Below are 16,083 nucleotides of genomic sequence, written 5' to 3'. Positions count from 1 at the left end.
ATAATTTTTTAAAGCCTTTTTTTTGTGTCTTAGGTTTTAAAGATAGAGGACTACAAATTCCACCTAGTCCATATCTTATGAGCAGAATTCGCAATATGGTGCCACCTAGTCCATGCAGTCTCCATAGTTATGGCAGCTCTCATGCATCAAGCAATCTGCCCCAGACCTTGACTTCGGATGATTCAATAAGCTGTTACAACTTCCCTAGCATTTCTGGACGTAAAACTTACAAAAGCCATGCTGGTACTGCTCATGCCTCACCAGTCATTGTACCTAAACAATTTGCTACATTGCCAAAAGCTGCTGGTGCTGTGAGACGACCATGGCCTAAATTCACAGGAGGTGCCAGTTCATTGACACCCAAAGGGTCATGGGATGGTCTAGAGTCTCAATCAAGCACAGGTCTTTCTGAAAGTACTGATTTTTCTGAGTCATCAAGTCAAGATTCACGAGCTCACTCGCCTGCTCTTTCTCGAAGATCTGGTAACAAGTCTGAAAGTGATCTGCCAGACATTGCCCAAGATGATGAAGAGGAAGAAAATGACCGAGATGAAGTAACTAGATTGTAATTGTCTGGTTATGTTTGTTAACTTTTGTTTTCCCTCAAAGATCTTGTGTATTTTTTTTGCATTTTCTTGAGAGTTTGAGAATTTTATCTATGTTGAACAGTATTTTAAAATTAAATATACGTATATATCAGTTTTTAGCATACACAGGTAAGGTTCCCAAAATTAAAATACATCTGTCTCAAAGCTATTTTAAATACAATTTACAAATTTAATTTTTTTGTTCACTTCGATTAAGAATAAATAAAATTGGAGCTGACAGAAATAAATGCATCAAATGCATATTCTAAAAAAAAAGTGTTGTAAAATAGATTTTTAAAGAACATATAGGATTTCAAATTCATTAAATTTTTGGGAACTACCTCAAAAGTAGAAAAGAATCCTGTGTAGGCTTGATATCCATCTAATACTATTTGATTTTTTTCAACTCTGTTATATGTGATAGTTTTGAGTATTTGGGCTTTAAAATCTTGAAGAATTTCTTTTCGTAATTCAATTTTTTTATAGAATAAAAGTATCAATTATATAGTTATTTTGTCTCATTTTGCATAAAAATAAAGTGAGAATTGGATTTTTTTATTATATAGTAAAAATATATGATTTGCTCTTTAATTATTAAAAGATTAATTTAATCACCAATAAAACTTTTCTTTGTTTTGTTTTTTTAATTACTGCAAATATGCTTATAAAAAGTGACACAAAAAACTTTTCTAAGGCAGTTATATATTTTTAATTTATTAATTTTCTTCAAACTAAGTTTCTGCTTTAAGTATAGTGTCCAATTAAATAAGTGTATTAAAAATCAGTCAGTTTTTTAATACATTTTGGTGGCAAACAAATAATGTAATTTGCAGAATTTGATAGGTCATATGCATTCATATGGTGCTAATGAGTGAATTATTATAATTTTTTTCTGAATTAAAAATGCCCATGCAGTGTATACATAGCAAAAATATGTTTTTATCAATAAACCAATCATTTTATGTGCAACTTAAATTACTATAAGTATTAGCCATGAGTTTTAAGGCAAAATTCATTGCTGAAAAAAATTTGTTTGTCTAGTCTTTGCTGTATATAATATCTAGCTTTTGTTTAAAATAGTTTTATTTATTTAAAATCTTATACTGCTTTTGCATGTTTCATATTTCTATTGTCATTGAGCTTTTGTACTTAATTTTTTATATGGATGGTGTAAAACTGGTGCCGTACTAAGAGTTTCAGAACAAAAGTACTTTTAATTCAACATTTGCTTTTCCTTCTTTAATGTAGAATATATATTTTGGCTACCAGTGTATGAATGTTTATTTATTATGCAGTATTTTGTACATTTAGAGATTTCTTTTTGAAGGTTACCATTTTTTTGTCAGTTTTTTTTCTGAATTATAATTTTTATTAATATATTTTTAATTTAATGTTTTTTGTAGTGGCATTTTAGAAAGTTTTGTTTAAAGTATTTTTTTAAATTTACTGATTTAAATTAAGTATTACTCTGCATACAAGTTTAATGGCTACAATGTACATTTTTTATTTGGTTTTATTTTCTAAGTATTATGGGACAATCATAGAAATGATACATAAAATATCATTCTTATAACAGCCTTTTTTTTTTTCCATATGAAAACATCACTGAATATATAAATATGAGAAGGCATTCAGATTTTTTGCCATAAAATTTTCAAAATGCAACTTTAAATAAGTACAAAAAAAAAAAAAAGCTTTTTATAAATGTATTTTCTATGTAGAAAAGGCAATCTGACTTGTATGTCAATGAAATTTTTTAAATATAGAATTCCTCTGATTAAAAGTCAGTTGGATTCTTTAATGTCTTTTAACAGGTTTATTTTATAATTAGATTGGCTTGCATAATTTATATATTTAATTAATCTCTGAAAATATTTTAATTGCATAACACCACAAAAAACTTTCTTCAGCCATTTGTCAGAATCTTTAAATGTAAATTTAATAAATTTAAATTTCAAGATAATTAAACTTTATTTACCATCTTTTTGTGATTGAAATCAATATTATTGCTCAGTAATTGTATGTTTATATAATGTGTGTTTATTTTTCTTTCAAGTGATTTCATAAGAGCTTTCATATTACCATGCATATCTTATGTATTTTTCAATGTGTTAAATGTTATTTTCATTGTAATCTTCATTTTGTTTTTGAAGTGATTTTATTTTATTTTACTATTAGAACTAATGAAATTAAAAAACGGTATAAAAAGCACTGTTGGGAAAAAAAAACTTAGTTTTATATCAATAGCTTCAAAAAGCAATTAAGGGCACACTAAAAATAGTGCAATATAGCTTGCCTCAGAGTCAGTTTTATAGTAAATTGTTATATTGAGTAAGTATTGAGTGATAAAATGGTATAGTGATAAGCTTATTGTAACATTGAAATTAATTCAATTTCATGTCAATTGTATTTTGTGTGGTCATGAAATGCGTTTACTGTGTATAATAATATCTTACTAGTCTGAATGTATAACTTTAAGAATTCAACATATTCCACTATAAGTTGCCTTACATGAAAAATGATTTATCTATTTTATACATTCATCTGTTATTTTGCATTTGAATATAATATATATATATATTTTAAATAATTTATTCACAGTTTTAGTTTTCTAATGATATTTTATTTGAAGAACTGAATTTATTTATATAGAAGGAAAAGATGTGATTATTTTAAGATATTTTAGGATGATTGGCAATTACTCAATTTGAAGTTCCTAATCAGCTTTTGGATTTTGTAAGATTGTAATGTTTTTTGACTTTTTTTAAAAATAAATGTCAGCCCTTAAAAATCTGTATCTGTATGAACTTTTTTTCTATCTTCTGAACATCTGAAACATTTTTTTTTTAAACAAAAGAATAAATATTTTAAAATTGTGATATGGAGATGGATTTCATTAATCCTCGTTTAGCTATAAAAGAAAGAACCAAACATTTTTTGTATTTTGAAATATATGAAGAGGTAAGGGACGTGTGAGGATTGAACCTGGGACCTTTTGGTTAGCAGTCCACTAACTAACCGATTTTGCCAAAAGAGCTGTTCGGCGCTGTTACTGACTTATATGCAATTCACCACAATACTGTCCCTCCAGTGAGTCGAAGGGGAGACGAACGATATGACGTTGAGTGGTGATACATTGAGTAGCTGTTGTCTTAATGAGCCTGTACCCTATTTTGAATAGCACCAAGCGTTATGGCGAGCGTTTTGTGGGTGCTGATGCGCCAAGTGTGTCTGGCGGCTTAGGGTTGCTGCGTCACGTGAGTCTGACGACTTTGCTGCGCCAAGTGAGTCTGGCGACTTTAGTTGCGGGTAGATGGCGCCACAACAGCTGTACGAAGGTTGAAGGTTCAGCGTCCGAGGTCACCAATGAAGAGGTAAGGGACGCGTGAGGATTGAACCTGGGACCTTTTGGTTAGCAGTCCAGTAACCAACCGATTTTGCCAAAACAGCTGTTCGGGCAGAAGCGCTGTTACTGGCTTATATGCAATTCACCACATATATTCTGACTTTGTAGGAAATCAATAATATTGCAATATTATTTTCAATGAATTGATTTCATAATAACTCATTATCTCACATTCTATGACATAGTGCCATAGATATATTGTACAAGAAAGCTGTAATGTGATCCATTCAATATTATTTACAAACAAACTGGAATAAATTAATTTTTTAGCTTTTGGTATACGTTTGTTGTTTGTAAACAATCGGTATAAGGTTCTTTATATTACAACTATAAAAAAAAGAACAAATTTGCAGTATAATATAGTAATATATAGTTCAATAATTTTTTAATAGTAATTCATTAGTATTTGTTGAGAATACATATGGCAGGTTTTATAATATGAGGATATTCTAAATTGATTCTGATAACAGAAGAATTTATGATGACAGAAAAGATGAAAATGCAAATTTATAACTGGCTCAGTAGTACAAATTCTGCTATTGAATAGATATTATTATCCTTCTGATTTGTAGAATCTGAGGAGAGCATAACTTATGTGAATAGATAGATCTTTTCATCATTAACTAACAAAGTTTTGTCATAATTAAAGTAAAATTCATTCAATGTATTTAGAATTGAGAAATGACGACTATGGTTTCTTGGAAATTTTAACACAGACACTATGTAAAATGTCTTATGATGAAAACATTCAAATATTTGAAAAAAATTAATATCTTTAAATAAGATAAATGCTTAGCAATACTTTCGATTTGAAGCAAAATGCAATTTTTTTTTTTTACCCAAACATATAAAAGCATGTTTTTCCCCCCTATGGTATATAAATGGCGACAAGGCGGATAAGGTGTCAATAACCACTATTGTCAGTAGCATGATATAAATAGTATATATTATAGTATATTGATATAATAGTTTATATATATATATGGCAGTGGAGGTGTAAATTAGCACATGCCAAAAACAATTAAATTGGATTTTTGTAAGAATTTTAACTAAAATGCCTTTTATGAATTGCATAATTCACTTTTTTTTATTTATACAATTTGAAATAGCGTAAAAATAAAAGCAGATTAAATTTAACGAACCGGACAAAAAAAAAAAATCGCGTATAAACATAGGGTTATAATTGTCAAACATTTTTAAATATATACACAATAAAAGTCTGATGTAAAAATTTGATATTTTCATAAATTAGTACATAAGTTCCATGATACTAAATGTGGTACTTAAATATTTTATCTGACACTATAATACAAACACCAATGAGGTATAGAATATTACACCTGCAAAAAATTCTCAGTAAATATTTCTCTGGCTAAAACCAGCTACTATGTCTTAAACATTACCTTATATTTTTTTTCCCTTTTAGTAATCTGGAGGGCCCTGACATTTCTTTTGTCTGGATATTTAAGGGAAAAAAATTTAAAAATCAGCTGAAGTTCCGAGTTAAAATTTTTTCTTTAATTAGAAGAAATTGCAGCTGTCGAAAAACTTTTAGCATAAAAGTTGTTTGTTATGATAAGAAGATAATTCCCTAATTTGTATCTTATTTTTGTTTGCAGTCATTAGAATTATGGGCAACTGAAAATTTCACTACCATTGAACTGCATACTCGGCAATGAATTTGACTACTACTACCATTCCCCCAACAAAATATGGCATGCTGGTTCAAATCTAATCAAAATTATTCTAGTTACCAAGAGAGAAGCGTTTATATATATATAAGAAATTGCACAGATTAATTTTTAAAATCATGTCATGGTTACCATTGCTATAGATCGTTTTTCTAATAGGAATATATCTAAAAATTATAGGTGAAAAATCCACGAATCGATTGGCGCGAGTTTTTATCAATATTCCTATCATATTCTTATAAAAACATCCTCAAGGGCCTATGAATAGCATTTCTGGAATTATTTGCCTTCATATATTTAATATAATTTTTTCTTCTGAATTACCCGCCTGTTTAATAACATGTAATGTTGTTTGTAATTAGAATTATGATCCAGCAATCTGGTACAATATTTATTCTGTCTGATGTATATGTATAAGCTGTCTAATTTAACATTTCGAATTTCTAGCAGTTATGTGTAATGTACATAAGGGAAGGCAAGTGTATGTTTTGATTAAAGTAATTTTTCATAAGCTTTATTAATTTTCAAAAATCTTTTGTATGCCTAAGATGCAAAGGGGTTACAGTAATTAACTTACACTTATTGTTCTAGTAACACAATATTTAAAATTTTAGGATTTAAAATAAATTCACTTCCTTGGCTAATGAATTCATTAAGTGTTGGTTCAATTCATTTTGCATTGCATTTACATAAAAAAAGGAATATATATATTATATATATATATATACACGAAAAGAAAATTTTATCAAACTGAAAGCTACAGGAAACTTGAAAGTTAAAAAATAAAACAGAATTTTGAATAATATTATAGACAATATAAGAATCTTTATTTTTAATATATATTCAAATGGTATAAATATATTGTTCGAAGTGACAATTTATGTACAACTTGCTTATAAAGCAATAGACAAAAACTTAACAAAATTAATTACTTATGTATATTATAAACACAATTCATTAAGAATAAACTTACAGATGTGTAGGAATGTTAACAGTAATTTTTTTTCATGTATTTAAAATTCTGATACAAAGTTCTCTTTACCAGCAGGAGCCAAATTAAGGGTTAGATTATCATCAACTTCTTTTTTCTTAACTGGTGAGCCTTGCATTCTTCGAGTTTCATTTTGAGCCAATTCGTCAATAAAAGACAGCTGAAAAATACAAAAAAAAAAAAAAAAAAAAAAAAAAAAATAATTAAAGTTCATTTTCTATAAAAAAAATGAAACTTTTAAAATTAATAATAATTAAACATGTTATACAGAAATTTATGTTATACAGCAGTTTTGATGTTGGAAATCTGTTTCTTGACATTATAAAAATTATAATCTTCTCATAAAACATTTTAAGTAATAAAAAAAAATTCATATGAAAAAAAAAAAGAATGCATGTTTTTTCATTATGTGTAAAAATATTAATTCACTTACACAAAGTGTATGTTGCTTACTATTTAATCACCTTCCTAATGTATGTTGCTTACTATTTAATGAGATTAAACTGCTAATGAATAGCAAATGTTCTATGGTATATGTGATGAAAACTCATATACAATCATTTCGAGATTAAATATGTTATGGGCTATATAAAAATTATTGCAGTTAAATGTTTCCAAAAATATATAAATCAATAAAAATTTTAAAAAAACCTTTAGATTCACTATAATTAATTGCAATCATCAGACAATGCAGAAACTAAACCAAAAAAATGTAGTCCTAACCTTTTAGTCATACCTCTAAAAATCAAAAGACACTGTGATATTTACACAGTTGATACAAGTCTAGACCTTTTAACTTGTAAAAATGTTTAGGTTTATGCAAACTATCAAGAGCAATACCTGTTTTAATGAGAATTCTATTTTAAAATCTGATACAGTTGAAACTTTTATCATTAATAAACTAAATCATTCTCCTCATAGTAAAAAAAGGGAGTAAATAATTTCATAATAATATATATTTTTATTATTATCTCTGATTCTTAAAAAGAAATACTTCTGAATCTGATGACAATTTTTTTTTCAAAGAAAACTTCAAGATACAAAACAAAATCTCACACTCTCTAATTTCAAATAAAAAAAATTAGAACTGAAGGTACAGAGTATCTCATACTGAGTAGTACTGAATAACAGACATTTTGTTAAGGTCAGGTTTATATCTCATTTAGACACTACCATTGGTCTGTGGGATACATAGTCCATAATGTTATATTGGAGTCAGTGGAATATGAGATTGGAATCAGGACATTACTCTCCAGACTTCCAAGCCCTATTACTATGAATATTTTTCATTGACTGCTTTAGTGACTCCTTTAGCAAGCAAATGATTCTCCTATATGATATGATCTAATGGCAGAGTTTATTAAGTTCCAAAGTTCCTTACTTAATTCCACGGAACATATTTTCTTGATATAGAATTATGCAGATTCGGTTTCTACAGGTGTTTGGCATGGAAGTGTGAAATGCTAGCTTTAATGTCATTATCGTTTAACCATAGTTAATTTTAAAGTTCATTAAGTTTTTTGTAAGTTTAAAATAAAATATTAATACAGTAACAGAAAATTTATAATAAGAGATTTGAATGAATTCAAAGAAGCACAGCTGACTATACAATCCATTTATATTGGTCCCTTTATACAGAATGCTTAAGAGACAAATGAATGACAATAAAACTATATAATATCCTAATCCTTTTATAAATATAGGTATTAAAATAAATATGAAACAAACAGGAACTTAATATTGAAAATTATTAAAAATACTCTTAAGACTTTTAGGATTAAGATAATTTGAATAAGTTTATTCAAAAGACAGTTTGAATTTTACCAATAAAGAAGTATTATCTAAACTCAGTATCAAGAAATATTTCAAAACTTTTTTTAGGTTATTAAATGTTTCAGCATGAATATTTATTAATCTGAAAGTTTTATAAATCATATATGATTTTTAATATTATTTAATTAAAATAACAATGCAAATTAAAACTTTTCTTAGATGTTTAATCATGTATTCAGATTCATTTAAAATTTTTAAAAAATTAATAATACATCAAAATATTTTTTCCCACTATTACTTCCCCTACTTTTTATGAAAACGAATAAATCATAAGATAATGTGGCATAACCAAGAATAGTAATCATCAGTCTTTCAAATATTTTTTGGCCACTTTTATTGTTCAGAAAACAGTTTCAAAAATTACTTACTCTAGGAGTTTTCTGGCATTTCCTTAAAATTTCAAGAGCTTGCAATTGATGAGTGTTCAATCGACTCTAAAATAAAATAAAATATCAGATAAAAATTATCCAGATTTGAAAAATAAATCAACATAAATTTAAGGAAACCTCATTTCTTTCATAGAAAAAAAAAAGTATCATTTTAATTATATGTTTGAAAAAAATAACATTCATAATGGAAACCTCTCTGAATGACGCAGATCTGCTCTTGGTCCTGAAACTTGGCATGGTGCTTTGTTTACTAGGTACTATTCTTTGATGCTGCACTCTTGGAACATATCTCTGGTGTCTTGTACATTTGATACATGAATAGGATATGGCATCATCTTCATTTGTCAGCCGACCACCTCCCAAACAACTCAAATGATATACATGGCCACACCTATGTATAAAAGCAACTTGTAAAATTTTGATAAGAATGCTAATTTGTAAAAAAAAAATTACATTTATTTTAATATTCACCAGAAATATTAAAACAGATAAAATCAGTCTAATAAAATACTAATACAGAGTATATCATCACTGACAGTGCAAAACACTGTATATAAAAATTCCAGTTGCTTGAAATTACATAATTGGTATGTTTTACATTACCAATGGGTAACAAATCAGCATTGGCATGATTGCATGGAGCTGGATGGAGCTTTTGCTTTATAACTTATTGCACTATAAGCGAGATATCAGTATGTACATGACAAATTATCATTATTGACATATTATTATTTAATCACAATAGTTGAATTCTTATCCGTGATCTATTAATACACTGCTTGTTTTCAATCCTTTCTGTTAAAAATAAATTCACTTAGCTGTTTGAATTATGGATTGTCATAAAAGGATCTCTTTCCTTTTATCATAAAAGGATCTCTTTCCATTTCGTGATCTGCAATATATTTTTTAATAAATGACAATACCTTTCCATTTTTCTTCCTCAGTTCTATTTCGGACACTGATAAAAAAAAGACGAGATGGTCATGTATGTTGGATTAAATCTTTTAAAAAAATTTAAATAAAATACTGATGTTTTAAATTAAAAAAAAATTTGCAATTTATATATATTTTTTATTTAGGTCATCAATTTATTAATTTGTGACAGGTGGAGGACAGTTTATGCTGCATATTCATAAACATAATTTTGTAGATGTATGGCAGAAAAATAGAAACTTTTGAAATTATAACTTCATTTTATTTCAGCATGGTAGGCATATTATGTACAAGGAAGAAGCGGTGACAAAATGAAGTCTCTTTACATCGTGATACAAGAGCAAAGTGGCAGAAATTTTTCCCATCAATGATTCTACTATGAGATTTTTATAAAGATTTCTTTTATACTTATCAACTTAGGCAAGCAAACCTTAGGTTTATTTAAAAGAATGTTGTAAGCATTAGGGAATTTTATCTCTTCTCTCCGAGTGTGAGAAATATAAGTCACCAGTTTTCTACAGCACATGTAGAATTAATTAAATAAAAAAGTGGGTATTGGATTTGGAAATAATATAACATTTTAGAATGAAGTTAACTAGGGTTAATTTAAGATAAAAATTAGGAAATTAATTAACACACACACACACACACACACACACACACACACACACACACACACACACACACACACACTGAGTATAAGATAAATAATGATACAGAGAAATGATTAATTTCAGATATTACCCAAGAGATTATTTTAGATACATTGTTGGAAGAACAGAGAACGAGAACTTAGAAAGTAAACAGAAATATATTTTGGATCAAATTATTAATTTTGCTGAAAACTGAGCTTTCCATAAAGTCAGACAGAAATTTAAAAAAAGTAATAAAGGTTTATATTACAAACCGGAAAACCACTATTTCTCCGTCCTCATCAGCATCCAATTCATTTCGACAAAAGGAACATGTATCATCATGACTAGAATACACATGGTTAGCTGTTTTACACAAATTTCGTAACTGATGATGTAAATCATCATTCAGTAACTTTGTAGTAGTAGAAAGCAATGTCTAAAAGAGAGAAAATTCATCATTTTCTTCTAGTAATAAGAATGAATGTATGCGATATGTCTAATTGTTGGATCTTTACAGGTCAGAGCATTTCATCTACACTAATTAAATAGTACATTAATTAAATTAATTAAAAATTAATTACATTAATTAAAAAATTAGAATAAATAAACTTTGGAGGGCGGGAATCTGCATCATAAAGATTATATATATATTATTCGGCGCTATCCGCGACATCTTTTAAAAATATTATTGCATAAAAAATACTTTTATATTATTTTAAAATTCAAAAAAATTATCTTTTTAATGATACCAACTCAGCTAACTGCGCAATTTTCCTTTTCGGAATTTTGGCAATTTTTTAGATATTTTTTCCCCCATAATTATAAAACTTTCATACTTGTAATGAAATTCAAGTAATTTTTATTGCTTTATAAATTGTTTTCGATTATTGAATACTAAGAGAGAAAATTCTGCTTTTTATTTGCTCATCTACACTACAATAAAGATGAATGTGTGTACATGTGTGAGTTGGTGGTCTACAGTCCAGACCATATGATCTACAGCTTCCAAATTTGGCACCTGTATACTTAGGCAAATGGGAAAGTGCGCCTCAAAGCGATTTTTTTTTCAAAAATCTTAATTAAGATTTTAATTAATTAAAAATTAAGCTGAATTTGCATATTCCCTTGATAACTTGGAAAAATATTGTTGCAAAAAAAAAAAAAAAATGAATTTCACAGCCTTTCAACATTGAAATTGTTTTTTAATAACATTAATTTAATAGTAGTACAAATTTTTGTTATTTTTAAAAAAATATTTTTTTGACTGATTTTTAATAGTAGATTATATTGTTGTCCTGAAATTCAACCGTTTTCATTTCTTCACACAAATACTTTATTGACAAAGGATGAAGAAGGATTCTATTTAATATCTGTATAGTTTACAAATAAAAAATTTTTACGCTTTATTATATTAATGCCGGATATTTACATTTTTAATAGCGCTTATGATTTTATGAGACACTCTCCATTAAAATAGTTCATGTACACGATAAAAAATAACCAATATTTCCAGGGAATTAAGCACCTAGAACTATAAATACAATACATTAAAATAATTCTTCGTTTCAATTTAAGTATGAGCTCAATTTAAATACTCAGTTCTAGGAATTATTAAAATGAAACAAACTAAGTTTCAAAAAATAGAACTTACATTAATGGAATGCTCAGAGCATTAAACATTTTTTTAATGATTTCAGCTCAAAGTTTTATTGGTTAAAATTATCTAAAAGTAAGATAAAGTTAAAAAATTAAGTGCAAGTTCCACTTACTCTTTCATAGTTATAAGTTTCAAACATTCCCATGATTAGCTCTCGAATTTCACCAAACTTTCCCGTATTATATGCTGGATCCTGTGCAAGGATAGTATTTAGTTAAACTGAAATTGCATTTCAAATGCATAATACTTGAATGAAAACTGCATGTTTATAATCTTACTTGTACTACTCGTTGCAAAATTGCAGGCAGTGAAATATATCCCATCATATTATTCAGTAGATGTCTAGTAAGCTCTTTAAATTCTTAAAAAGAAATTATTGCAAAAATTATTTTATATAACACTAATACTATTATTGTTATAATATATTATTATTATACTATTATTATAATGCATATAAATTATATGAATTGAATAGGACTGATATATATATTTTTTATAGCTTAGTCCACCTTATACAGGGGCAGACTTCCAACTAGATAGACTAAGTAATTATTAGGGTCACATTGCTAATGAAGGGGCGAGGGGGTGCAAGCAGATGATTTTAAAAAATTGTTACCGGCCTAATTGCCAAATAAATAAATTTATAGAAATTACAAATTCAAATCGCTAAAAATACAAACTCTATGAATTATAAAACACAAGAGTAATGCCAAACTGATTCATTCTGTTTACTTGTACAGTATTTAATATACAGTAATATATGATTAAAGAATACATAAAAATGAGGATGCCATTTAATCCTGAATCACAAAAAATAAATAAAAACATACATTTCTATAGAACATTTACAGCTTAATGCATTTTTGCAAAGTTACTAAAAAAAAAAAAAAAAAAAAAACTTAAAAAAAAAACTAAAATAAATAATAAAATATGTCATTTAAATTTGTGTTGAAATTTGAAACTACATTAATCAAAAAGAGGGGCTTCATATTGTGCTCTATCTATGGCTGTAAAATGCCTAAATTTTCTTCAACCATTATGTATAATCTAATAAAGAACTTTTATCACAATAAAATAGGACATAAAAAGAAATATAAAAATAAGAATGGAAAATAAAATTCTACAGAAAATATCGCCTTTTCCCTTTATTTTTTTTAAATTTAAAATATTCTATATCAAATAAAATTTTAATAGAACACAGAATATTTTATTGAAGTTTAGATTACTCCACAGAATATCAAAAATGATCACTTTCTTCATAATTCCACCTTTATTTAATAATAAATTTAAACACTGGTTCCAACTTGATCCTCCTTGTTCTAATTTAAATCTAAATATTTCATGGTTTAAAAAGTTTATGCTAAATGACTGTTTCAAAAATTTCACATTAATAAATCAAGTATTATAAGAAAAGATCATTTCACAAATTGTTAATAAATGTTAAAAATAAATCTAATATACTGAGTAATTTATATGAATTTGGAAAAACAACAACAAAATATCCAAATCCATTTAATGTTATATTATTTTATGAAAGAAATACAAATTTTTTTAATACAAATTCAGAAAGTTGAATACAATTTAGTCTTATCAAAATTCTGTTTTGAAGTAACATGAGAGTTACTTTAAGGATGGATTCACAAATTTCAGTCAAGGTCAGTTGATAATGATGTCCCTGAACAAATGATTATTAACGGATTTAAATTCCAATAAATTTAAACTTACCATTAACATATTTTATATTCACTCTGCCTCTCAACTGTCTTTGAGGAGCCATCATAGCCTCCAAAAGGGGAAACCAAATTTTCTAAAATAAGAAAACAAACAATCAGAAATACAATATATTAAAAAAATTAATTAAGATGATGAACTTTTTTTCCTCTTTTACCTCTCGTTCTTCTTGGTCCATTTTATTTGAATTTCTTTGGCACAGTTGAATGATGACTAACAAACGACTTTGGAGTGCATTCCATGAAGCTAAATATTCTAAATTTAAATCATCTTGCGAGGACAAAATTTCTTCAGTGATTTCTTTCACTTTAGTTTGCAAACCCTTGAAAAGAAATTGCAGTTTTATTATCTAATTCAAATAAATTCAGCTTCTCGAAATTTTTTTTAATAAAAATACATAAATAAAGCAGTTAAATTAATTCATAAGATAAAGAAATTTTAACTTATATTTCTTATTGCAGTTCACTAAAACTTCCCAAATTAAGCATGACAATAATAAAAAAAAGCTAACAGGGATTAAATAACCAAATTCGAAGTTGTGTGGATCATATCTACAAACACATGAAAAGTTATAACTTTCTCATAAAGTAAGCAAAATATTAAAAACAATAGATATATACACCGCAGAATAACTATATTATTTTAATGTAAATTAACAAAAGTACTTGTTTCATGGAAAAGTGTGATTTTAATAATTTTTAAATTAATGTAGGGTAAAATTCATGCAGTTTGGATTTCATAAAGTACTTATTTTTTTATAAAAGAAATTAATTGCTTATGCTGATAAAAACTTTCAAATACGGAGATAATTTTGTGAATGAATTAACCAATCATCTTATATCTGGCTGACAGATATTAATAAAATTTGAACAGCTATATAATGACTATAATGAATTTACTTTCAATTAAGAATATCTCTGGATAGTTATTACTTTCATTTGCAAATGATTAAAATCAATTCCTTATTTATATATTTTAAATATCAAGAAAATATATGTCACATATTTAAGATATGCAATTTCTGTTGTGCATTTTTAACAATAATAAATTGCACTTACACAGATAAGTAGCTAATTAAATAATTAAAAATTAAACTCTACAAATTAAAATTTTATACAAAATTTTCTTATACTGAGTGAGCTGCAAACTAGCAAATGTAACGATTTTTCCTCATCTTCATATTTGATTTTAAAAAGTAATATAAAGGCACAAATATTTTATCTTTTAGGTTCTTCATCCCTTCACTGCAAAATCACTAGTTAGATGTGAGATTTTATATACATTTAAAATCAGTTTATTTAAAATTGACTGATATTATTCAAATTATAGCTAAATATTTTTCACATGTAATTTTTTAAAACATTTAAAATGAGCCAACTTAATAAGGTCATGAATTTAATTAAAAAAGTGAATTCTTTATAACATAAATATCACAGTTACGATTATTATAATTTCTTAACACTTTTTCATATTATCATTCATTTTATTAAGAAAAAAAGTTTTATCTTACCTCAAGCATTATTTTAAAAGCTCCATAAATGTCACCAGCTCTTTCCAAAAGAAAAGCAGTTGCTTCCATAGCATTGTGTTTTCTGCATATCTATACACAAATGAGGATATAGAAATAAGCTCAACGTTTTATGCTTCTAATATATAATTATTCTGAAATAAATTGTTTCATTTCCATGGTTACACTAAGGTGTAGTTGAATACTACTTTCAATAATATTTTTGAATAAAGCATTAATCATTTAAAAATACAATATGTTCTGAATGTTCCTGAGCAGCCGTTTGAAAAAGTATCTGGACAGCTCTTTATTCTAAACTACTTATCACAGAATAAAATTGTAAAAGCCTATTGCTTATTGAAATATGTTCTCTATAAGTCTATGAAATGTTTTTTTACTATCAGAAGGTCATCTCTGTACTTTAGAAATAGCAACACCCAATTTTCAATAAATATCCAAATTCTCTGGATTAAAATAGCTCAAATACACTTAACATTTTGTTATCTTGAGTAAACAGTTGATGAGTTATGAACAATTTGAAGTTAGAATTTATTGATGTTCAATGACTCCTGCTTTTTTAATATATTCTTTGTTCTTTGCTGCTCCTTTTTTATGTGTGTTTTAATTTGCTTTATGGCTTGTGTCCTTTGTGTGTTTGCACTCTGCAAATACAGTTAATCTCTGTAGCATGCTTATTTCAAATAAATAAATATTCCAATATAT

The 16,083-nt window shown here is 26.8% G+C and overlaps 2 protein-coding genes across 3 annotated transcripts in view; one reads left to right on the top strand and one right to left on the bottom strand.

Annotated features, from left to right (window-relative positions):
• LOC129961833 (cytohesin-interacting protein-like) overlaps nt 1-3,343 on the top strand; it is a 50,883-nt gene extending 47,540 nt beyond the window's left edge. The window contains exon 6 of one of the 2 annotated variants that reach the window (XM_056075413.1): nt 34-3,343. In XM_056075413.1, coding sequence (XP_055931388.1) covers nt 34-569 — 536 coding nt within the window. In that variant the 3' untranslated portion in view covers nt 570-3,343. The remainder of the gene's footprint in view (nt 1-33) is intronic. The other variant, XM_056075412.1, reaches the window with a different exon arrangement.
• Nucleotides 3,344-6,535: 3,192 nt separating this feature from the next.
• Nucleotides 6,536-16,083, bottom strand: part of LOC129960432 (vacuolar protein sorting-associated protein 8 homolog) — a 39,637-nt gene continuing 30,089 nt past the window's right edge. The window contains exons 33-41 of the mRNA XM_056073861.1: nt 15,364-15,453; nt 14,011-14,175; nt 13,848-13,929; nt 12,401-12,483; nt 12,235-12,315; nt 10,738-10,901; nt 9,090-9,288; nt 8,877-8,942; nt 6,536-6,835 (exon numbers count right to left, since the gene is read on the bottom strand). Of these exons, the coding sequence (XP_055929836.1) occupies nt 6,698-6,835; nt 8,877-8,942; nt 9,090-9,288; nt 10,738-10,901; nt 12,235-12,315; nt 12,401-12,483; nt 13,848-13,929; nt 14,011-14,175; nt 15,364-15,453 (1,068 nt within the window). The 3' untranslated portion in view covers nt 6,536-6,697. The remainder of the gene's footprint in view (nt 6,836-8,876; nt 8,943-9,089; nt 9,289-10,737; nt 10,902-12,234; nt 12,316-12,400; nt 12,484-13,847; nt 13,930-14,010; nt 14,176-15,363; nt 15,454-16,083) is intronic.

This window comes from Argiope bruennichi, chromosome 2, assembly GCF_947563725.1.
Source record: "Argiope bruennichi chromosome 2, qqArgBrue1.1, whole genome shotgun sequence".
Classification (NCBI taxonomy): Eukaryota; Metazoa; Arthropoda; class Arachnida; order Araneae; family Araneidae; genus Argiope; species Argiope bruennichi.
Note: the sequence above shows the minus strand (reverse complement) of the source record. Positions and strands in the feature narration are given on the sequence as shown.